The sequence below is a fragment of the Pipistrellus kuhlii genome, unplaced genomic scaffold (genome assembly GCF_014108245.1).
Source record: "Pipistrellus kuhlii isolate mPipKuh1 unplaced genomic scaffold, mPipKuh1.p scaffold_m20_p_83, whole genome shotgun sequence".
NCBI classification, from domain to species: Eukaryota; Metazoa; Chordata; class Mammalia; order Chiroptera; family Vespertilionidae; genus Pipistrellus; species Pipistrellus kuhlii.
Window position 1 is genome coordinate 742,127 of NW_023425588.1, and position 25,176 is coordinate 767,302.

General features: G+C 37.4%; 2 protein-coding genes across 8 annotated transcripts in view; both read right to left on the minus strand.

The window, feature by feature from the left end:
• Nucleotides 1–25,176, minus strand: part of LOC118712127 (probable ubiquitin carboxyl-terminal hydrolase FAF-X) — a 186,960-nt gene that overhangs the window by 37,443 nt on the left and 124,341 nt on the right. For all 7 annotated transcript variants that reach the window (XM_045577118.1, XM_045577120.1, XM_036425631.2 and 4 more), the window contains 6 exons: nucleotides 23,439–23,564; nucleotides 22,245–22,414; nucleotides 11,460–11,568; nucleotides 10,970–11,116; nucleotides 8,779–8,925; nucleotides 7,543–7,765 (listed from right to left, as the gene is read on the minus strand). In XM_045577118.1, the coding sequence (XP_045433074.1) occupies nucleotides 7,543–7,765; nucleotides 8,779–8,925; nucleotides 10,970–11,116; nucleotides 11,460–11,568; nucleotides 22,245–22,414; nucleotides 23,439–23,564 (922 nt within the window). The remainder of the gene's footprint in view (nucleotides 1–7,542; nucleotides 7,766–8,778; nucleotides 8,926–10,969; nucleotides 11,117–11,459; nucleotides 11,569–22,244; nucleotides 22,415–23,438; nucleotides 23,565–25,176) is intronic.
• LOC118712128 (60S ribosomal protein L10-like) lies at nucleotides 1,605–1,965 on the minus strand. The gene has a single exon (XM_036425634.2). The coding sequence runs from the start codon at nucleotides 1,960–1,962 to the stop codon at nucleotides 1,633–1,635; it is 330 nt and encodes a 109-aa protein (XP_036281527.2). The 5' UTR covers nucleotides 1,963–1,965; the 3' UTR covers nucleotides 1,605–1,632.

A 25,176-nucleotide genomic window follows, 5' to 3' on the forward strand; every position in this document is an offset into this window, starting at 1 on the left:
ATGCATTTTAAGCTAGTAAATAAGGCCTACAAAAACTGCTAAACCCTTCACTGTGAATTTTCTTGGGGATTCTTTTTTCTGTTCTTTTGCAGGGTCCTTTTTCTTGCCTCTTTAGTTATGTGTTCCTATTCCTGTTTTGAACCACCTCTAGGATATTCTGTGCCAGCCTCATCTACACCTATGTTAAGGTTGTTTGCAATGACAAGCAAGGCCTTGTTGATTTTTGCAACCATCTTATCCTTGACAAAGCCTTTGAAGTCATGGAGCAATCTCTCTTAGTGTGCTCCCGTATGACATTCATATACTTCTTAGTGACATCACTCCAAGGTCAAGCAAGGTTATTTTTTATTTTATTTTATATAACAAATCTTTATTATTCGATTACAGGTGTTCCTCTCCCCACCAATAGCTCCCCTCCACCCGATTCCCCACCCCACCCACTGTCTTCATCCATAGATGTAAGATTTTTGTCCAATTTCTTCCTGCACCTCTCAGACCCCCTTCCTCCTGAGAATTGTAAGTCCACTCCCTTTCTATGTCCCTGATCCTATTATATTCATCAGTCCATTCTGTTCTTCAAATTTTTTATTCACTTGATTTTTTAAAAATATATATATTTTATTGATTTTTTTTTACAAAGAGGAAGGGAGAGAGATACAGAGTAGAGAGATAGAAACATAGATGAGAGTCATCGATCAGCTGCCTCTTGCACGCCCCCTACTGGGGATGTGCCTGCAATCAAGGTACATGCCCTTGACTGGAATTGATCCCGGGACCTTTCAGTCCGCAGGCCGACGCTCTATTCACTGAGCCAAACCAGTTTCGGCTATTCACTTGATTTTTAGATTCACTTGTTGGTAGGTATGTATTTGATGTCTTTTTGTTGTTCATAGTTTTTATCTTTACCTTTTTCTCCTTCTTCCTCTTCTTAAAGAATACCCTTCAGCATTTCATGTAATCCTGGTTTGGTGGCAATGAACTCCTTTAGTTTTCTCTTGTCTGTGAGGCTCTTTATCTGACCTTCAATTCTGAAATGATAGCTTTGCTGGGTAGAGTAATCTTGGTTGTAGGTTCTTGCTGTCATCACTTTAAGTATTTCTTGCCAATCCTTTCTGGCCTGCATTGTTTTTGTTGAGAAATCAGCTGACAGTCAGATGGTACTCCCTTGTTTTTCTCTTGCTGCTTTCAAGGTTCTCTCTTTTGTCTTTTGCCCTTGGCATTTTAATGTGTGTCGGTGTGGTCTTCTTTGAATTCCTCTTGTTTGGGGTTCTGTGGGCTTCCTGGACTTATAAGTCTATTTCTTTCACCGGGTAGGGAAAGTTTTGTCTTTATTTCTTTCAATAGGCCTTCAATATCTTGCTCCCTCTCGCTTTCTGACACCCCCAAAATCCAGATATTGGTACGCTTAAAGCCGTCCAAAAGGCTCCTTACACTATCCTCACACTTTTGGATTATTCTTTCTTTCTGCCTCCCAGGTTGGGTGTTTTTTGTTTCCTCATATTCCAGATCTTTGGTTTGATTCTTAGGATACATTTATCTACAGTTGAGTTTCTTTTTCTATTCTTTTCTTTTTTGTTTTGGATGGAAAGCTGATTTATTGGTGGCTGTAAGGTGGGAACAGCACCGAGACACTCAAGAGTGCAGGGCTCGCCATTTGTCTAAGGGACTGAGATTAGGGATGTATTTGACTCCACAGTCATCTGGGATGAGGCGCTTCTTGGCCACCATGTCTTCAAACTCATTTGCATTAAACTTAGTAAAGCCCCACTTCTTGGAGATGTGGATCTTCTGGAGGCCAGGGAATTTGAACTTGGCTCTGCACAGGGCCTCAACCACATGCTCCTTGTTCTGCAGCTTGGTGCAGATGGACATGATGACTTGGCCAATGTGGACTCTGGCCACTGTGCCTTGGGGCTTTCCAAAGGCACCCCCCTCCTCCCCGCATACCTGTTTGGAGCCCATCAGCTCCAGCACAGGACAACATCTTGCTGAGGCAGATGGCGTGGAAGGGGTGGAGTCGCACTCGGATGTGAAAGCCATTTTGCCACAATTTTTCACTATGTACTTGGCACAAATACGGGCAGCCTCCAGGGCTTAGGAGGAGAGCTGCTCATATTTGTCTGACACCATGTGGCCACAGAGTGGGAACTCATCCACTTTAGCCTTCTTCTGCCCCAGATCAAAGATGTGGATCTTGGCATCAGGGACACCTCGCCAGAAGCCAGACTTTGGGTATAGCTTGTTCTTACAATACCAGTAACACTGGGCTGGGCGGCAACCGATGTCGACACCACGATCTTCAGTGGCACGCCGACCGATGGCGACACCACGATCTTCAGTGGCAAGCCGAAGGGAAAAGGTATAGTTGATTTGTGTATATTCTTTATTTCAGACAGTGTATGTTTAACTTCTAACCTTTTTCATTCATTCATTCATTTATTCATTTATTTATTTATTTATTTTGCATTTTCAGTAAGGTCCTTGAAGGTCTCGTCAAGTTGCTCAGTGGTTTTTAGAAGATTCTTGAGTAACCTTATAAATGTGATTGTGAACTCTATGTCATCCAGTAGTTTACTCCATCTGTCCCTTTTGTGACATGCTTCTGTGTCTCTGCATCTGGCTGCCTCCCTGTGTTGATGGAGTGGCTTTGTGTGGTTGGTGACCTATAGGGGCCAGTGGCTCAGCTTCCCTAATCACCCGAGGTGGTTGCTCTTGGTACACCCTTTTGTGGGCTCAGTGCAAAGTGTTGGTTTAGTTAAGCCTTGATTGCTGTTGGTGCACTTGGAGGAATTGATCTCCAGGCCCATTGGCTGTGAGGACCTGCAGTGACAATGGAAGAGCTGCTGCGCTGCAGACACGCTTATGGTGCAGGCCTTTTTTCAGTGGGGCTTTGGTGCTCATTGAGTCTGCCTCCCGAATGTGATTTATGGATGTGAGGAGTTGAAATCTGGTGTCTTACACTGACATTAGGTACACTGGCTTCTGGATCTCCAATGGGGTGAAGTTCAGCTACTGTCTGAGGCCACCCTGTAGGAACTACAGTGAGAACCACAGTTCTCTCCTGCCTGCTTGAAGCTTGGACATTTTGGAGCTGTCTGCACCAGGTTGCAAGTTTGCTAGGTTAAACTGCAATAAAGAAGGCCATTGCTTGGAGCTTGTGTGTGTTTATATATTGTGTGGGGTGGAGTCTCAGGGCATTACAAGGCTAGAGTGTGCAAACAGCGATGGCTACCAATCAGCTGTCTGTGCCTCTCTGACAATATCCCCGCATCTTGCTCCCTAGCATAGCAAATACTTATTCTTGTGTGCAGCTCTGCAAGCAAGCCACCTTCGCTTTCCGACCCGATGGCAGGCAGTATTGTTTCTCCCCAGAAAATGGATTTCAGAGAGATTGGGAGCTTGTCTCTCTTCGGGTTGAAGAAAGCAACACCCTTCGCCAGCCAGGCTCCGCTCCCAGCCCATATTGCACACATGGCCCCATACCTTAGTTTTTCAGCACTTGTGCCCTGAAAGCTCCGTTCTCTTTCAGTCTAGTTGTAGAGCTTCCATTCGGCCAGTTTTCCTGTGATTCTGAGTGACAGACATTTAGTTTTTTAGTTGTAGTTTTGAAATTGTAGTGCATGGCAGGAGTTTAGGTGTGTTTTCCTAAGCCACCATCTTGGATCCTCTGCCCAAGCAAGGTTTTCGATGCCTTTGATATTTTAATGATTGTAGTTTTTCCCAAATACACCAGTGTTTTCTTCAATTGCACCAATAGCCTAGGCAAAGTTCCTTTGGTTCCTATAAATGCTTTACAGGTGGAAGGAATAGATCTAAGTGGGAATTCAAAACTGTTATACTAGTAAGTCCTTGATCCATTGATTGGATCAAAGAGATGGTGTTTGGAGGATGAAACATCAGCTTGATTTTGAGATTAAGATCCCAATAAAAACAGTATTATCGCCAGTAGATAGAGTGTCCGCCTGCAGAAAGGTCCCAGGTTCGATTCCAGTCAAGGGCACGTACCTTGGTTTCGGGCACATCCCTAGTAGGGGGCATGCAGGAGGCAGCTGATCAATGTTTCTGACTATCTCTCTCTCCCTCCTCTGTAAATCAATTAAATATATTAAACAACAACAACAACAAAAAACACCACAGTTTTATCAAGCAAAACAAAAACAGTGTTATCAAGCAAAATCTTGAAAGTATGCCATCTTCGAAACAGAACTCCACTTTGCTGGCACACCAATTCAGGAGAGAATCTAAAAAAAGCTGAGCAATTATAAGTTCGTTTTGTTCCTGTAGTATACTGACTGTGTTTATTGACATGCTTGAAAACCCTGGGTTCTTACTGAACCAGCTCACAAAGGGTTTTCATTTTGTAGCTTGCAGTATTGCATCCAAGCAAGAATTTTCTGACCTTAAAGGCTTTGAAACCTGCCACTGACTTGGACTCCTTATGGATAAAAGTCCCCTTAGACAATTGGTTCCAGAACAGGGAGGTTTCATTCACATTGAATTTTTGCTCTGGCAAATAATTTTCTCCCACAATGAGCTTATCTAGAATTTAAAAAAGTCCTTCAGCAGTCTTTATAGTAATAATTGGTGACTCATCACTTTCACACTTTATAAATAACTATTCTTGAATTGTTCAAATCATGCAGAGCTACTGTATATTAAAATTGTAGTTGAGTATTGCCTTTTCTTTTGACATTGCAAACAACATTTTTGATTTGGCTTTAACCATCATGTGTGCTCACAGAGATATGCTTCTGTGATTGTTTTTTTATCCAGGTCACTAAAAGTTTTTGACAGTCTTGTCTTCATGAAGTAGATCATTAACACCTTCTATCATTTGTTCCTGTTCTTTAAAATAGCTTTGGCAGAATGGGACATTATTGATTTTAAGCAATAATCATCACTGAATTTCTACTTTTATCATCCTTAATTACATTTCAGAACAAATTTAATTTTGTTTAGATGTGGCTTCTCACTGATAACATTAGCAGATTTTGTACACTTAGGAGACATGGTAATAAAAAGTTAATTAAGCACAAGAAAAAATGATGCAATTAATGTTATTTGATATAAGAAAGTTTTAATCATGTTTCAGGAGTTTCTAACTAAATTTGATAAACATGATCTTGCCAAAACCGGTTTGGCTCAGTAGATAGAGTGTCAGCTTGAGGACTGAAAGGTACCGGGTTCGATTCCAGTCAAGGGCATGTACTTTGGTTGCGGGCACATCCCCAATAGGGGGTGTGCAAGAGGCAGCTGATCAATAATTCTCTCTCATCGATGTTTCTAATTCTCTATCCCTCTCTCTTCCTCTCTGTAAAAAAAATCAATAAAACATATATAAAAAAATAAATTTGATAAACATGATCAAATATTTATGTATAAGTTAGCTGACATGTTTCATAGCGTTTTGTTTTTATTTTTTGTTTCAGAGAGCAAGAAAGACAGAGAAAAAGGCAGAAACATCAATGATGAGAGAATCATGGATCGGTTATCTCCTATACACCCCATTCTGGGGATCAAGCCAGTAACGTGGGCATGTGCTTTGAAATGGAATTGAGCACTGACCTCCTAATTAATAGGTTAATGCTCAATCACTGTGTTATGCTGGCTGGCCATAGCCAACTGTTTTTTGTTTTGTATGTGCTATACTTTTATATGACACAGTTAGTTTATTTACATAGCATTACCCAAGGTAATGACTTACATCATGATATCATGAGAAGTAAGATGTCACCAAATGGTAGGCATTTTTCATCTTCAATAAAATTTTACTAGAGACATGGTGCACAAAATTCATGCTCAAGTGGGGTCCATACGCCACCCACTTTCCTCCTCAGCCTTCCCTTACAGCTGCAGGCGGTGGGCCACCAAAGTCTGCTGGCTGGGGGGAGGGTTAGGGCAAAGGAAGTTGACCACCAGCACCAAGGAGGAAGCCAGCCCTTGGCCTCCCTGGGAAAGGGACTGCATCTGCCATCACCCACTCCTGGTTACCTATTCTAGCTTACCATCACCTCAGGTTGTTGGCCAGGGAGGTTGGTTGTGAGAGTGCACTGACCATTAGGAGGTAGTTCCTACATTGAGCATCTAGTGGTCAAATCATGGAAACCGGTCATTCCAGTTGGTTGGTCATAACAGTCACTTAGGCTTTTATATATTTAGGTAGATGGGATCAAACTTATATATATTTGGTCTATTGTTAAAATTATTTTTTAAAATATATTTTATTGATTTTTTTTTACAGAGAGAAAGGGAGAGTTAGAAACATCAATGAGAGAAACATTGATCAGTTGCCTCCTGCACACTCCCTATTGAGAATGTGCCTACAACCAAGGTACATGTCCTTGATCAGAATCAAACCTGGGACCCCTTGAGTTCATAGGCCGAGGTTCTATCCACTGAGTCAAATCGGTCAGGGTTATTTGGTCAATTGTTAACAGAAATGTTGTTATGCTGCCCTGACTGTTTATACATTCCACAATAAGTTTAGTTAGAAATTCTTAAAACATGATTAAAACTTTTTATATAAAGATGGTTTACATTGCCAAAACTAATTTGGCTCAGTGGATAGAGTGTCTGCCTGTGGACTGAAAGGTCCTGTGTTCGATTCCGGTCAAGGGCATGTGCCTTGGTTGTGGACAAATCCCCAGTGGGTGGTGTGCAGGAGGCAGCTAATCGATGTTCCTAACTCTCTATCCCTCTCTCTTCCTCTCTGTAAAGAATAAAATATATATTTTTAAAAAAGATGGTTTACATTATGCTTAAATATCTGTATTACTTAATAAGCATTATTTTATGAAGCCTTCATTTTCCTCAAAAAATAAGTAATTTCAGTCTAGCTGGTTTGGTTCGCTGGTTGTTGGAGTATCAGCCACAGACAGAAAGATCTGGGTTTGATTTCTAGTCAAAGGCATATACCTGCGTTGCAGGCCCAATTCTGGTCAGGGTCAGGGTGTGTGCAGGAGGCAACCATTTGAATCAATGTTTATCTTTGTCTTTCTCTTTCATCACTACCCTCTCTTCCATTCTAAGAATCAATGGAAAAAAATATGTGAGGATTAACAAAAAAATAGTAATTTAAAAATAGATTTTATGTTGTTATTTTCTGTTATGATTAATTTCCTCCCTCTTTCGAGTTTTAGTTCTTATCAGCTGTCTGAAGACAATTTCATACTTCACGGGAAACCTGAGAGCACATTCCTTTAACTGAGAATATAACAAGAGGCACTTAACTGTTATCTTCTCACATTTTGACTGTGATATTTTTAAAATTCAGATTATATTAACATTAAGCAATGTGGGAAAAGCAAATGCAAGCTTTATATAATTTACATAATTCTGTAGCTTCCAATTTATTTATAATTCTGGAGTCTGAATTTTATTTCATGTATAATAAAATAAAGCATTTTTCTCTATTACCCAACCTCCTGCAGAAAGACATTTATAAATATATAATACACACACATAAAAAACAAATAAACCTAGAATTTTAAACTTGTAACTACTTCAACCAATAAAACCATCTGTACAAGTTAAAATACTTACTAGTTACTGCTGTTCCTATGTAGTACATTTCAGTCAAATAGTCTACTATCTGTTTGAGATTCCTCACACAGTCAATGGCTAATGCCACAATTAGTTCAAAACCAGCAGTGATGGTAGCTGGTGAACTACAGACTGGAATAGCCTGCTCAACTGGCAATTCTCCATTTCTCATACATTGCAGGTAAACTTTTGAAGCAGGAAAGATGAAATCATCTATTAATTCCTAAAAAGTTAAAAGAAACAAATCACTGTTGCATAATGTAAGTTTTAGAAAAAAAATATCCTTGGAAGAAAGTATTTTATAATTAAATATCTCAAAAACAATTTTGAATTTTCAAATTACAAATATACAATTCCATTTCAAAACACTATTGATTGTAATAAACATCCTCCATTTCATAAATATTTTAAGATATTAAAAATTGACTAGATTTAAAATACACATATATTATAAGTAAATTTACTACCTTAATTGTATATATAAAAATAGATGCATAAAATGACACACTTTTCCTTGAACTGCAAGATATACATGAGGAAATTTATTCCACACATGTCATAAAAGATAAAGTCTTGCAGGATAAACATTCTCCTCAGTTTAAAGTATTATCAAGTAAAAATTCAGATTTGCTTAATAGCAAAATCACAAATTCTTCTTAATTTTCTAAAACATTTGATCTGAACTCTGATTTCTAGTTAACTTAAAATCTCTTTAAGAGAAAGAGGCACATATTTAAAAAAAATACTGTAACATTCAGAGATAAGATTTTTGTATGATAAAGAAAAAAGGTCAAGATAATATCACAAAGACAAAATATTATATACAGCCAAATCACCCCCCCACCCCCCTATCGGGGATGTGCCCGCAGCCAATGTACATGTCCTTGACCAGAATCGAACCCGGGACCTTTCGGTCCGCAGACTGACGCTCGACCACTGAGCCAAACTGGCTTCGGCCAGCTAAATCTAACAAACACTTAAAAGGTCACAGCCAGTTTAGCTTTGGCCAGGTGGCAGAAGTGGTTGAAGCATCATCTATCCCCTCAAAAAAAGACTTGATTCCCGATCAGGGAATATACTGAGGTTGCGAGTTACGACTGATAGAGGTTTCTCTCTCACAAAGATGTTTCTCTCTCTCCCCCTTACTTTCCAAAAAACAAATGAAAACATATCCTCACATGAGGACAAAGAAATAAAAAGATTATAAACATTTTTATGACCACATTTACAACTTACTTTAATGAGATTAGCACCTCCTTTTTCACAACCAATCTGATACTTTTTCTCAGATGTCTGAAAGGCCAGTAACTCTTTTGTTATCCCAAGGTGACCTTCCAAGACAGTCTCTTCTATACCTGTTTCACCTGTGTTTTTAACATTATCCTGCCAAAGGCAAAACATTAGAAGGCATAACTTACATGAAAGAAAGACAAAATAAGTCAGAACAAAAAGGAGCTGGGGGAGTGACACATCAGATATAATTTCCCTAAATCTTACAATTTCTTATTTTATAGAAGTCAATCAAACAGTAAATATGAATAATTTCACTCTAAGCAGATAGTAGCAAAGTTTTTGCCCCTCAAAACCAGGAATGACCTGGTCCAAATTGTCAATGGTGCCAAAATAGAGAAATCCTATTTTAAAAATACTTTACAAATCACTAGGAGAATGCTAATCTAAAAGCCAAAAAGCGACACATTTCAGAACTATATTCTCATAGAACTCTGTTTAAGTAAAATGTATTAAGTGGATACTAAAAATGCTAATTGATTAGACTGTTTGTGTTTTTTTAGGCCACCAAATATTTTGGTTGCCTCCCCTCAAGAAAATTGGGAGTGAGAGAAATCATCTGATTCTTTTGCTTAAAAATAATTTTTAAAAATATTTATTTTATTAATTTTCAACAGAGAGGAAGAGAGAGGGATAGAGAGCTAGAAATGTCGATGAGAGAAACATCAGCCAGCTGCCTGCTGCACGCCCACTTCTGGGGATTTGCCCGCAACCAATGTACATGCCCTTTTACAGGAATCGAACCTGGGATCTTTCAGTCCACAGCTTAAAAGTAACTTTAAGAATCTTCATTAGCGTTGGCCCTTTTTACTTAGTGCTTAGAGCATTGGCCTGCATCCTGAAGAGCTTGGGTTCCATTCCTGGTGAAGAGTATGTACACCTGAGTTGCAGGTTCAATCCCCAAATCTGTTTGGGCATTCTATGGGAGGCAACCATTTGATATGTCTCTTTCACATTGATGTTTCTCTTGCCTATGTTCCCAGTCTCTCTAAAAATCAATGAAAAAATTTCCGTGAGTGAGGATTAACAACCCAAACTATCTTCATTAAATGACAGCTTGTAAATGAGGTAAAAAATACCAAAATTAGGACCACAAAATATCAGTTTATAAAGACATCTGTATATCAAGGCACATGCTCTGGTTTAGGCTCAGTCCTGTGTGGGTGTGTAGGAGGCAAAAGATCAGTGATTCTCTCTCATGATGATGTTTCTCTCTCTCTCTCTCTCTCTGTCCCTCTCGGAAACTAACAAAATTATCCTATATAATAGAAGCCCAATGTGCTAAATGTTTGGTCATCCATTCAACCAATCAAAGCATAATATGCTAATGATATGCTAAGGCTGCTCAACTGCTTGCTATGATGTGCACTGACCACCAGGGGGCAGATGCTCCAACCGCTAGGAGAGTTTGCTGCTGGGGTCCAGCTGATTGAGATGTTCCTGGTCCCTCCCTCGTGGCCAATCTCCCATTGGCCCTCCTTGATCTCCTATTGTGCATGGGTGGGGACCTTTAGCCTGGCCTGCTCCCTCTTACAATCCAGGGGATGTCAGAAAGCCAGTTTTAGCCTGTTCCCACAGACCAGGCCGAGAAAACCTTCTGGTGCATGAATCTGTGCATCAGGTCTCTCTCTATATATAACCTACACTAATAAAAGAGAAATATGCAAACCAATTGTACAACTTTTTGACTCCCACTAGTCAAACAGGAGTACACAAATTAACCCAACAAAGAATGTGGGTTAATTTGCATATGCAGGCAAGGAATAACCTGCTATGAGGTGGAGAGTATGAGTTGAAGGAGCTACAGGAGCAACTGAAGGCTATTACTGGAGTGAAGACTCCAGCTAGAGTGAAGACGGAAGGCAATGGCCAAAGCAAAGGCCCGGGTCCAAGTGCCAGCAGCCAGGGAAAGAAAGGCCTATTACACAAATCTCTGTGCAACAGACTTCTAATATTTATATAAAATTCATTTTACAGTCTTTCTACAAATACTGAATTATTTATTCACCAATGGATAGAATATATTTTGTTTTATTATTCCTATGGGCTTTTAATATAAATTCTCAAAATTATAAATCCTTTTTAAATAAGGCAAATAATTTAACAGTGAAAAAGTAATCAATATCATGTAACATACCCTAATATTTTTGAGCCAATCAATTTCATTGTTGAGAAGAAATTCAGCATTGGGTACAGTAATATTGCTATTGTAAGCATAATTAAGAAGGTGCTGTAGAAGAGTGAAATAGTCATCTGAATGTTTACTTCTCTCTCTTGCTGTACTCTGAAATATAATAATTTATATAATATGAATTCACAAGTTCATGCTCAGAATTTAATTTTTTTAAAACACAGAGCATTGGTTAATGAAGTGGCAAAGCCTTAACATCAATAACATAAAACAATAAGATGTTTGATTTTTTCCCCAAGAATATATTAATATATACATATATATTTTTTCTTAAGTATTTAAAAAGTAAATGAACACAAGTATATAAACAGTATAGAAAATAGTGAGAAAGATTATATTTCTTAAATATGTATTGACCTAATTTTAATAAAAGTTAAAGCTGTAATTTCCTCATTGTCCTTCATTTTAAGTATGAAGCAATATTGAAAAATCTCACCTCCAAAACAGTAAAGAGCAGAGTAATGAAAAAAAGCAGAGGCCTGTGTCCCATACAACATCTGGTGCACATTAAAAAAAACTGCTCCCGTGCCAGCTGACGAATAGTTCTGAAATAAAAACATTTCCTATGTGACTTATTATTTTCATTAAATAAAAACATTCTAATATTGTTTTATCTTTAACTGGGAAGATAAATAATAATAGTAAAAATACAAGGTAACTCCATTAGAATTTAACAACATTATACACAAACAACTTAAGCTATATTCCAGGGAGTTAAACCTGAAATACTAACTGGGTAATATAAATATTACTATGTTATATATTTGTATAACATAGTTGAATATTTCATTTATTAGTCTTTAACATGTGGTGTAAATTAGGGTGGGATAAAACCATGTAAAGGACAAGTAAACATGAAAAAACATATCTTTATTTTTTTTAATGTAAGTAAATAAAACACCTATTTATTTAAAACTTCTTTTGGAAATATTCCTACAGAAACAATATTAGATGACATGTAACGATGCTATAAAAGGTGCCACGGGTTATACATCATTTTTGTCCTCCCACAGAATTGTATTCTTTCTTTTTTTTTAAACTTTTATAGTTGTATTTTTAAAAATATATATTTTATTGATTTTTTTTTTTTTACAGAGAGGAGGAGAGAGGGATAAAGAGCTAGAAATGTCGATGAGAGAGAAATACCGACCAGCTGCCTCCTGCACACACCCCACTGGGGATGTGCCCGCAACCAATGTACGTGCCCTTGGCCAGAATCGAACCCAGGACCTTTCAGTCAGCAGACTGACGCTCTATCACTGAGCCAAACCAGTTTTGGCCAGAATTGTTTTCAATGAACTATATTATACTTGAGGCCCAGTACACATATTAATGTACAGTTGGGATCTGGCTGGCCTATCCCTGTGGCTGGTTAACTGGCTGGAGGAGAGGAGCTGTGAGCTGTTGGTAGGCCCTGCCCCCAATCAGGGTTTGGGGAACCGATAGAGGGGTGGCAATTTGCAGGTCTTTCTGTTTGCTTGGATTTTACATATATACTATGTAAAATCCAAGCAAACAAATGCACAAAATTCTTGCAAGAGCCTTGGCCCCGGACCTCAGCCCCTACTCTGCTGCCGCAACTGCCGGAGGGGCCTCTGCTTCCTCTGCCTCAGTACCCCCCTGCTGCAGATTTGTCCAGAAGAGTGGCCAGTCTAATTAGTATATTATACATTTTCTAGAAGCCCGCTGCACGAATTTGTGCATGGGTGGGGTTCCTTTGGGTGGCCTGTAGGGATTGAACCAAAACCCTCAGTCCAATGATGCTTGCAGCTCTTATCTGCCATTCCTGCTCATCCTGGTGACAGTATATGTCATAGCAAGCAATTGAGCAGCCTTAGCATATCATTAGTATACCAGAAGCCCTATGCACAAAGATTTATTCAAGAATAGGCCTTATTTCCCCTAGTTGCCAGCATTAGTTTCCCTCCAGGATCTGGGCCTTCACTCAGGCTACTGCCACATGCCTTTGCTCCAGAGCTAGGAGCTGCCCCTCCACCTGCCTTCAATCTGGACTGTCTATCACTATCTTTGTCACATTAATTTGCATATTCCCTCTTTATTGGCTGTGAGTACCACCATCCTTGTTGTGAAGTGATGGTCAATTTGCATATTCTGTCTTTATTAGATAGAATTATACTTTCTTTTTTGCTTTTATTATATAGGATGATTATAGAATTTAGTGGTTCTCAAAATATAGTTCTCAAAACAGCAGCATTGCCTGGGAATGTAGGAATTTTTTAAAAATAGAAGTTCTTAGCCCCATTTCATACTTACTGATTAAGGAACTCAGGGAGAGAGGCCCAGCAATCTATCTATAATAATAAAAGCATAATATGCTAATTAGACTGGATGCCCTTCCAGATGACCTTCTGGATGTAGCAGGGTTTGCAAGGAAAGCCGAGGTCCTGGGAGCCAGAGTAAAAGTACTGAGAGCAGCTGGGGGCGGGGAGGAAGGCCTATTCTTAACACAAATACTGTGCATCAGGCCTCTAGTACTTAAATAATCAATCCCAATAATTTTTATGTATACCAAGGTATTTGAGAAGTTTTGGAAAAATCAGTCCCTAATATTTGTAATAAAAATATAATGTTTTTTTAAACATTTCTTTTTTAAAAATATATATTTATTTATTTTTTAGAGAGAGGAAGAGAGAGGGATAGAGAGTAGAAACAAACATCAATGAGAGAGAAACATCTACCAGCTGCCTCCTGCACACCTACCAGATATGTGCCTGCAACCAATGTACATGGCCTTGACTGGAATCGAACCTGGGACCTTTCAGTCCACAGACTGATGCTCTATCCACTGAGCTAAACTGGTTTGGGCATATATATATATATATATATATATATATATATATATATATATATATTTATTTATTTATTTTTAATATATTTTACTGATATTTTACAGAGAGGAGAGAGATAGAGAGCTAGAAATGTCGACGAGAGAGAAACATCGACCAGCTGTCTCTAGCACACTCCCTACCAGGGATGTGCCCGCAACCAATGTAAATGCCCTTGACCGAAATCAAACCTGGGAACACTTTTCAAAATGGACACTTTTCAAAGGAGGATATTCAGAAGGCCTTGAGACAGATGAAAGCATGCTCTAAATCACTAATCATCTGAGAGATGCAAATCAAACAATACAGGGTTGAACAATACAGGGTTGATTCAGTCTGCAAACCAATGATCTACCACTGAGCCAAACCGGTTTTGGCTATATTTTTAAAAATGTAGTATAATGCGTTGATTTCTCTATATTACATGGAATTGAACCTTGAACAATACAGGGTTGAAGTGCACAGATATACTTATTAGTATATGCTGATATTTTTTCAATACATATCCTCAGAATTGTAAATGTATTTACATAATATTTTATTTTCTCTAGTTTACTTTATTTTGAAAATATAGCATATATAATTTATAGTCAGGGAAAAGTATGTTCACAGTTGTTCTTATTGAAAATAATATATTAATATAAGCATATACTACAAATCTACTTTTGCCGTATATATAAATATGTAGTATTTGATAAGTGATGTATTGTTTAAATTATTATTTCAAAAATAATTTCAGAGAGGGAGAGAGAAAGAGAAATCATCAATGATGAGAGACAATCATTGATTGGCTGCCTCCTGCATGCCCCCTACAAGGTATTGAGTTCATAACTCAGACATGTGCCCCCAATAGGAATTGAACACGGACCCTTCAATCCGCAGGCCGATGCTCTATCCACTGAGCCAAATGAACTAGGACATAATCATTATTAAGGTAGCATCCAATAATGGTTTAATGTCCAAAATTTATAGAGAATTCATAAATTTAATAAAAAGATAAAAAATCCAATTAAAAAAATGGGAAAAGAACCTAAATGGACACTTTTCAAAGAAGGATATTCAGAAGGCCTTGAGACAGATGAAAGCATGCTCTAAATCACTAATCATCTGAGAGATGCAACTCAAAAGGACAATGAGGTACCATCTCACACTTGTCAGAATGGATATCATCAAAAAATCAACAAATGGCAAGTGCTGGTGAGGATGCAGAGAAAAAGGAACCCTCATGTACTGCTGGTGGGAATGCACACTGGTGCAGACACTGTGGACAACAGTATGGAATTTCCTCAAAAAATTAAAAATAAAACTCGCATTTAACCTAGTAATCCCACTTATGGGAATATATCCCAAGAAACCAGAAACACCAATCAGAAAGGATATATGCACCCCTATGTTCATAGCAGCACAATTTACAATATTTATGATTTGGAAACATGCCCATCAGCAGATGGATTAAAAAATTATGGTACATCTACACAATGGAATACAATGCTGTGGTAAAAAAGAAGGAACTTTTACCATTTGCAATGAACCTGGAGAGCATTATGCTGAGCAAAATAAGCCAGTCACAGAACGATAAATATCACATTATTTCACTCATTTGTGGAATATAATGAATAATATACCAGTGAACTGATGAACTAAAATAGATTCAGATATACAGAAGAATCAAGAGGTTTGTCAAAACTCAGAGAGAAGGCAGGGAAGGATAGAGATCAACCAAAAGACTTATATGCATGCATATAAACATAATCAACACAGACAGTAGGGGGGTGATGAGAGCAGGTGTTGTGGGGGTGAGAGTGGCTAAGGAGAGATCAATGGGGAAAAGGAGACATATGTAATACTTTAAACATTAAAGGATTTAAATTAAAGAAATATTACTACGGTCGATTATCAACAATAGGATATTAGGAGTTAAACTTTTAGGGAAAGCCAAAAGTTATACACAGATTTTTTAAAACCTTGTCCCAGAATATGTTTAGTGATTCTTCAAAAGAAAAGGAGACAGACAGACAGTAGAGAGAAACAACAATGTAAGAGAAAACATTGATTGCTTCCTGCCTGTAAGTGCTATGACCAGGGATCGAACTGGTGACCTTCTGTTGGATGGCATGACACTTCAAACAACTGAACAACTAGCCAGGTTCTATTCACAGATGTTTGACTGTGAGAAGGCGAGAAGGGTATACACAGTACTCTTGACTCTAGGCTGGTAAAGGTCAATTGTAATTAGTTTATTGCTATGACACTGGATCATTTCAAAATAAGATTTGCTCAATAACTGTTTAACACAAATTGTATACAAGCTAGGAGTCTATATCTCCTATTAAAAAATGAGAAATGAGACCTAGCTGGTTTGGCTCAGTGGAATAAGTGTTGGTCTGCAGACTGGGTTCAATTTGGGTCAAGGGCACATGCCCAAATTGTGGGCATATCCCCAGTAGGGGGCGTGCAGGAGGTAGTAGATCCATGATTTTCTTGTCATCGTTGATGTTTCTATCTCTCCCCCTTCCCTTCTCTCTGAAACAAACAAAAAAATAAAATAAAAATTTTTTGAAAAAGAGATAAATGAAAAGTTCTCACAAATTTAGGAAAAAAGATTGTTCTGTAGTCATGATAAAATAAAGCCAGCAAAATTGGCTTAAATTTGTAAAGGACAACTATCTCAGTGAAAAGCTTTTGCAACCAACCCAAACAGTGCTAGTCCTTTTTTGCAAAATCAATTAATCCAAAAAAGACTTCAAAAAACACACTGTCTGAATTTGTATATAATTTCAATTGACTTGTGCAGATCTTCCAAGGCAATGCCCCACACTTGCTTGCTCAAGTAATGTGTCTATTTCAGATACTGAATAGCGATTTCACCAATGCTTGTCAAAAGCAAGCTCTTTCAGGCTTTGAGAGAGTCTCCAGGACCACGAATAGAGGGCCAAAGACATATTAGATGCAAACAAATTTCAGGGTAAACATTATAGTTCCTTTTTGTTGTGAATAAATACCATGTTTCTATTTATTTGCTAGCTTCTAAATCTTTAAAACAAATTTGTAGTTGAAATATAAAGAATTTTAAGTTTTTCTTATTAAGTCTGCTCTTTCTTTTTTAATGGAAAAGGTAGAAATTTATTGATGAACAAGTACAGATTCCCAAGAAGAAAAAAACTTCTACAGCACAGACTCCCATGTGGGGAAGGGAAAAGAGTCCCCTATTAAATATGCTTTTGGCTTTCTCTTAACTTTTCCTCTTTTAATTTTACTCCAATAAAGTGTGCTATTGTATTTTCATTTTCTCATTGTCTTTCATTAATTTTACTGTGTATATACTTGTTTTTTACCCTTTTTCAAACAAGACAAAGAATAAGTATAGCAAACCCATTATAGACACTTTCTAAGTTTCACATATTTTTCTTAAGAAAAATTTATGCTTTTGTGGAATATTAATAAAATTGAATGAGACTTCAGTCACCTTTCATTTCTAGGATGATGAAGGGACAGAAGCAGGAGAAATGAATTCTTGACTTTTGAATAACTAATCAGACTATTAATAGAAGCCATTTATAGTTATTCATATCCTTTTATATAATATAATCAACTTTAGTTTTGTTTCTCCTTGTATAAAATTTATTCCATGACTCAAAAGTTTTCTTCTTGTTGTAGGGGTATTTTGTATGTTTTTGTTTTCTTCTGTCAGTACCTACATAACAACTTGCACAACATGGTTGCAGGAAAGCCTCACAGTCAGATAGCCTGGGAAAAGGTCCAATTCATAAAAGGAACAACAACATTCAAGACTTACTTACAACAGGAGAGCCCAAATAACCTACAGAAAGGACATTGCTAGAGCAGAAGACTGAAGCAGTGATTTGGAAGACAAGATAAAAAACCCCCCAGTCAACTAGAGCAGGAAAAAGAAAGAATTGAAAAGCAGGAGAATAGGCCTAACCAGTTTTTGCCTTAGTGCAGTGGTTGACAAACTCATTAGTCAACAGAGCCAAATATCAACAGTACAACAATTGAAATTTCTTTTGAAAGCTGAAAACCAACTTCTGTGTATGGGCCACAAAATTTCAATCGCATTGTATGTGCGTGCTCACACATGGTGTTTTGTGGAAGAGCCACACTCAGGCCAAAGAGTCACATGTAGCTTGTGAGCCACGGTTTGCCAACCACTGCCTTTGTGGATAGAGCATGGCCCTATGCACCTAAGAGTTGGGAGTTCAACTGTCAATCAAAGGCATGCATTTGGGCTGCTAGTTCGATACCAGGCCCTGGTAAGGGCACAAGAGGGGAGGCAACCAATTGTCTAACATCAATATTTTCCTCCCATCCTGCCTCCCTCCCACTGTCTCAAAAGTCAATGGAAAAAACAAAACTAAAAAACAGGAGGATAGTTGAAGGGAACTCTAGGGTAAAACATCAACGTAATAGGTGTACCAGAGAAACAAAGTGAGCAAGGAATGGAGAACTTGTTTTAAGAAATAATGGCTGAAATTTCTCCTTCCCTGGTGAAGAAAAGTTACCCAAGTTTAAGAAGCACAGAGAACCAATCAAGATGTACCCAAAGAGTACACTCCAAGATACATAGTAATTAAAATGACAACCCTACCCCAAGTGCCACAGTGGTTAGAAATGAGTAACACATAAATATACAAAAAGAATGACACCAGAAAATGAACCAATATTTAAAATATAAAAATCTCAGGAGGAAAAGACAGACAGACAGACAGTGAATTAATAACAAAACAAAATGACCTGTTAATTTAATTATAAGCCAATCTTGGTTAAAAGCATTTTAAAATTAATAGGACATTAATTTTCACATTTGATATATGGACCAGAAATAGTATTTGTTAAATGAGACATTATAATAGCAGCAAAACCAATAAAATATGTTGAAAATAAACCTAAGAAGTTGCAAAAGTGTTGAAAGAACTAAAATCCTATCTAATAAAAGAGTAATATACAAATTGACCATCACTCCAACACACAGGATGAATGCCCCATGTGGTCAAAGATCCTGCCCCACGTGGACACAAGATGACTAGGGAAGGGTAGTTGGGAGGCACCAGGCCTACAAGGGAGGGCAGTTAGGGGCGACCAGGTCTGCAGGGGAGGGCAGTTAGGGGTGACCAGGTCTGCAGAAGAGGGCAGTTAGGGACAAACAGGCTGGCATGGAAGTGATTAGGGGGATCAGGCTGGCGGGCAGAAGCGGTTAGGGGTAATCAGGAAAGCAAGCAGGTGAGAAGTTGGGACCCAACAGTTCTGGATTGTGAGAGGGATGTCTGACTGCCTGTTTAGGCTCTAACCCTTCGGGACCAGGTCTATACAGTCAGTCAGACATCCCTTGAGGGGTCCCAGATTGGAGAGGGTGCAGGCTGGGCTGAGGGACACACAACTCCGTTGTGCACAAATTTCATGCGTCAGGCCTCTAGTGTAAATAAAAACAACAACCTGTGTCCAGGTACTTAAAAGACTTAATATTGTTAAAATGTCAATACTATCCAAAGCAATCTATAGATTTAATCTCTTCCAACCTATCCTAAAACTCACACAAACATCTCAATTTTAAAAAGGGCTTGAACAGACATTTATCTATAGAAGATTTATCATAAGCACATAAAAAGATACCTAATAGCACTATTCATTAGGAAATAAAACTCAAAACCACAATATAGCTACTTGATACTCATTAGAATAGCTGTTATTAAAAAAAACAGACAATAACAAGTATGGGAGGCATAAGGAAATTGAAATCTTTCTACATTATTGGTGAACTATAAAATTGTGAAGTCACTGTGTAACTCAGTTTGTTGAGTCCTTACAACGTTAAACAGAGAGTTACCATGAGATTTAGCATATTCATGTCAAGGTATTATACCTAAAAGAACTGAGATTGGGGACTCATATATCTGTGTTCATAGCAAAAATCAAAATAGCACTGATCACAATAGTACAAAATTGAAACAGTCCAAGTTGTCCATCAACCAATAAGTGCATAAATAAAAATGTGATATATACATACAGTGGAATATTATCCAGCCTTAAAGATGAAGAGTCCTGAAACATGATACAACATGCACAAACCTTGAGAATATTATAATAAGTGAAATCACCCAAGATATACATACTCAAAACTAATCCTATATAATAAAAACCTATTACGCTAAGTCTCTGGCCATCCATTCAATCAATCAAAGCATAACTTGTTAATGATATGCTAAGGCCATTCAACTGCTCACTATGACATGCACTGACCACCAGGAAACAGATGCTCTGACCTATAGGTTAGTTTGTTGCTGGGGTCTAGCCCATCAGGACTGAGCGAAACAGGCCAGACATGCCTTGGAGCCCCTCCTGTGGCCCCTCTTCAGCTGGCCAACCTCCTACCTGGCCCCAATTGTGCACCAGTGAGATTGTACTCTCTCACAATCCAGGACCTCTCCGGGAATGTCAAAGAACTGATTTCGGCCTGATCCTGCTGAGGAACTCCACTGATGAATGCATTTGTGTACTTGGCCTCTAGAGTTATATAATTCTATTTATATGTAGTACTGAGAAAAGGCAAATTCATAGATACAGAATATAAAGATTAGAGATAACCAAGGGCTAGGAAGCCTGGGAATTGAGAATTAGTGCTTAATTAACAACACATCGTTGTAAATATTCTTAAGGCCACTGAATTGTCCACTTTAAAAGTTGTTAAAATATCAAACATTTTCTTATAATCAAACTTTATCCTTGGTTTTGCTTCCTATAATTTCATTTAACACTGACAACTACAGTCCATTAATAAGTAAAATAAAATTTCCAGAAATACACAATTCATTAAGTTTGAAATTTCATATTGAGTAGTGTGATAAAATGTTGCACCATGCTACTTCATGTTTGCCTAGCATTTCCACAGTGTATACATGTTACTCTTTAGTCAATTAGTAGCTGTCATAACTATCAGATGAGTTATCAGACAGACTGACATACTTTTATATTGTTGTAATTTATTACCAGTTATTGTTATTTTATAAATTAAATGCTACCATAAGTATCTATAATAATAAAAGCATAATATGCTAATTAGACTGGATGTCCTTCTTCTGGACAATGAATGGGTGCAGGCGGGAAAGGTCTCTGGCTTCAATGGCAGCGGGTTGGGGCTGGGGTCTAGGCCCTTGCATAAATTTCATGCATCGTAGTATATGTATAGAAATAATAGCACAAGGACTCAGAACTGTCAGGAGTTTAACACATCCACTGGGGGTCTTAGCATATATGCTACACAAAGAAAAGAGACTGTATATATTTTATAATGTAAAAAAGTATGTGTGTTTATATATAGGATGTTTACCCATTTTTTTTTTTTGGACACCCTATATGTATACACATATACAATATACATGCAAATTTATATTCATACAAGAATAGGCCTTCCTTCCCCTGGCTTCATTCCCAGCTGCCTGGGAGCTAGCAAGCCCCCGCTCCCTGGTTGTCGAGAAGCTGGCAAGTCCTTGCTTCTAACTGGAGCACCGTTCCTGTAGCTCCCTCCAACCCCCTCCCCCCCCATCCCTCATACCAGGCATCCCGCCATCCCAACCAATCCACGCCTGCATATGCAAATTAGCCTGCCATCTTTGTTCGGTTAATTTGCATACTCACTCTGATTGGCTGTGGGCATAGAAGAGGTATGGTCAATTTACATGTTTGTCTATTAATAGGTAAAATACACACACACACACACACACACACACACACACACACACGGCCAGTGCACAAATTTGTGTACCAGCTGGGTCCCTCTTCAACATCTCCTAAGGGATTTCAGATTGTGAGAGGGTACAGGTCAGGCCGAGGGACCCCATGGGTGAACCACTGGGGCTGAGGAGGGACACAGGAGGTTGGTCAGTATGGGAGGGACCATAGAAGGGGTTCAGGGTGAGTCTGGCCTGTCTTGCTCAGTCCTGATTGGCTGGACCCTGGCAGCAAGCTCACCTACAGTTTAGAGTGTCTGCCCCCTAGTGGTCAGTGAACATCATAGCGAGCAGTTGAGTGTCTTAAGCATATCATTAACATATTATGCTCTGAATAGTTGAATGGCTAACCTAAAGACTGAACACTTAGCATAATAGGCTTTTATTATATAGGATAAATGTGTGTGTATTCCCAATACACTAAAAACACTAATGAAAAAGATCATGTAGGCATTTTGTAGAGATTAAAATTAATCTTTGGTTTAATAAGTTAAAGTTTTCTAAACTCAGAATTCTAATGTAGACAAGGAAAAATAATTTCCTTATTTAATTTTTAAAATACATTCATATAAAAATTCATATCTACTTAAAAATAAGGTCAGCTTTAATTCCAATTTTTAAAAAATCACTTACTTGCTGGGACAGTGCAAGATTAAATCAATGATAAATATCTGCCAGTACTTTTCTTTACTAAGATTATCCAAGGCTGTCGGAATTAGAGCAAAACATAATGTCATCACTTCTAATGCTTCACAGCAAACCTGTTCATCTTCCATGTCTGGCTCATTGCTTGCATTGGTGGTCTATAAAATTATAATAAAAATCATACAGTTTTAAAAACTCGCAATCCATCTAGTTAGCATTTAAAGTTTATCTATTCACTAAAGAAACTTTATCCTCAGTCTCTTTATTTGCAGCTTTTAAAACCTAAAAGAGGATTAAGTGAGCATTCTCTGTAAATACTAAAAAAAAGTACTTCCTTCATCTTCTGGGTGTAAATGTTATTATTTCTGCAAAAATCATAATTCCTTTCTAAAAAAATATAATTGCACTGTAGTTTGGGTCTTTAATAGCTTTATTGTATGATTTATCTAAAATGTCATTTTATTATAAACATGTTCTTATTCAAATGGTCAGGAAGGGTATAAAAGACTTTTTGCAAGGTAAAATATACTCAAGTACATATCTAGTAAATTTTTACCTGCCTTTAATCATTAAAAACTCAGTACAGGTAATGTCTGAAATAAGATAATCATATAATTATTCTAAAAATTAATGATGTATAATTACCTAATTTCTAATTGACAATCCACAACAAATAAATATAAAAAAATTAAAAAGATTTTAAAAAAGCCTAATTTCTGCAAATAATTTGCTTACTTCAACAAAGACTAGAAGTAATGTCTAAGTGGTGGAAGAAATTTTCCCTGCTTTTGAGTGCTCTAAAAGAATCAAGTAAAATACTTCAATATCATGATTCCACAATTACTATTATCAAGAGTTAGAAGATAAAATATTAAAGAGAAATAATTAAGGAGAATTGGGGAAACCAAATTCATTGCAGCACATGTATACTCAATTCAATAAGAAGTTTTAAAAAATAAGTTTTAGAAAATGACTGCCTTAGAGTGAGCTACTGAAGTATTTTATTTTAAAAACTAAGGTATATTTATTCTTACCTTAATTGTTATTGAAAGTTTATTTCAAACTTTTAGGTAAAGGGGTCTTGGGCTTTAAAGAGGCAGACATGATGAAAATTTAGTCAGATACATTACCATTTACATAAAAGGAATATTGCTTTTACCATTGTTTTCCATTAATTCTTACCATTTCATAAATTTTAGAGATTTCTTCATTTGGGCTATATACTAGCTCTAAAGCCCCACATCCTGATGCCCAGATGATTTTTTGTATAGCTATAATTACACAAATATCAGGTATATGTCTTGACGCCTGAAAGAAAATGAGTAATTATAAAGTGAAATAATCCTGGGGGAAAAAAGATTTGTCCTTGAAATAAATAAATAAATAAATAAATAAATAAAATGATTGTAAATGGTGAAAATTCTTCACATTTTTAAAAATCTAAAGAAGATTTGATCCCTATTCAGTTTTTTTCTATCTTCTAACTAAATCCAATATATGTAACTAGAGGCTTAGTGCATTGATTTGTGCATTGCTGGGATGCCTCAGCATAGCCTGCAGGGATTGGGCTGAAACCAGAAGTCCAGAACTGCCTGCCACTCCTGCCTGCTGCTGCTCCTGCATTGAGCGTCTGTCCCTGGTAGTCAGTATATATCATAATCACTTAGGCTTTTATATATTTGTTTTTTTAAATATATACATTTTATTGATTTTTAACAGAGAGAGAAAGGGAGAGAGATAGAGAAATAGAAATATCGAGAGAGAAATATCGACCAGCTGCCTCTTGCACACCCCTTACCAGGGATATGCCCACAACCAAGGTAAATGCCCTTGACTGGAATTAAACCTGGGACCTTTCAATCCGCAGACAGACGCTCTACCATTGAGCCAAAACGGCTTCTGCTTAGGCATTTATTTATTTATTTATTTATTTATTTATTTATTTATTTTTAAATGGAGTCATATATAACCCCAAGACTCTTAACATTCTTTTTTTTTTTTAATATATTTTTATTGATTTTGTGCAGAGAAAAAAGGAGAGAGCTAGAGAGCTATCTCAATAGAAACATCAATGAGAGAGTCATTGACCAGCTGCCTCTTGCACACCTCCTACTGGGGATGTGCCCACAACCAAGGTACATGCCCTTGACGGGAATTGAACCCGGGACCCTTCAGTCCCCAAGCCGATGCTCTATTCACTGAACCAAACCAGTCTCGGCTAGGCTTTTATATATTTAGATGAAGCAAAAAACCACATTTATCACAGACAGATTGGTGTACTTCAGATTAATGTCTATTCTTGCTATAATAATTAATATTATGACAGTTTCATAATTGCTCTACTCCCAATGGTCAAAAACTTGTAATATGCAGGATGGCCTACAAAATGTAATTTCTTGAAAATGGAATAACCTACATGATGAACTTCTAACCAGGCTTTCCAAGAAACAAAGAGAGAGGACCCAAATAAACAAAATCAGAAATAAAAGAGGTAAAGTAACAACTGACACCAAGATATACAAAGGATTGTAAAAAAAAAAAAAAAAATACTACAATTATACTCCAATAAACTAGACAACCTAGACAAAATGGATATATCCCTAAAAATAAAAATACAATCTTCCAAAACTCAATACGAAAAGAATTAAAAATAACAAACAAAAAAAAACACCAAAAACCTGAATAGGCTGATAACTACTGATGAAATAAAAGCAGTAAAAAAAGAAAACAAAAACTTCCAGCAATCAAAAGCCCTGATCCTGAGGGCTTCACAGGAGAGTTTTACCAACCATTTAAAGAGCTAAAAACCTAGCCTCCCCAGATTATTCCAAAAAATTCAAGAAGAAGGAACACTTCCAAATTCTTTCAATGAAGCCAGCATTACCCTAATCTCAAAACCAGACAAAAACACTATAAAGAA

Bases quoted from the DNA above. Each gene is read 5' to 3' on its own strand.
- LOC118712128 (XM_036425634.2), bottom strand. From the start codon at position 1,962: ATGGGCTCCAAACAGGTATGCGGGGAGGAGGGGGGTGCCTTTGGAAAG.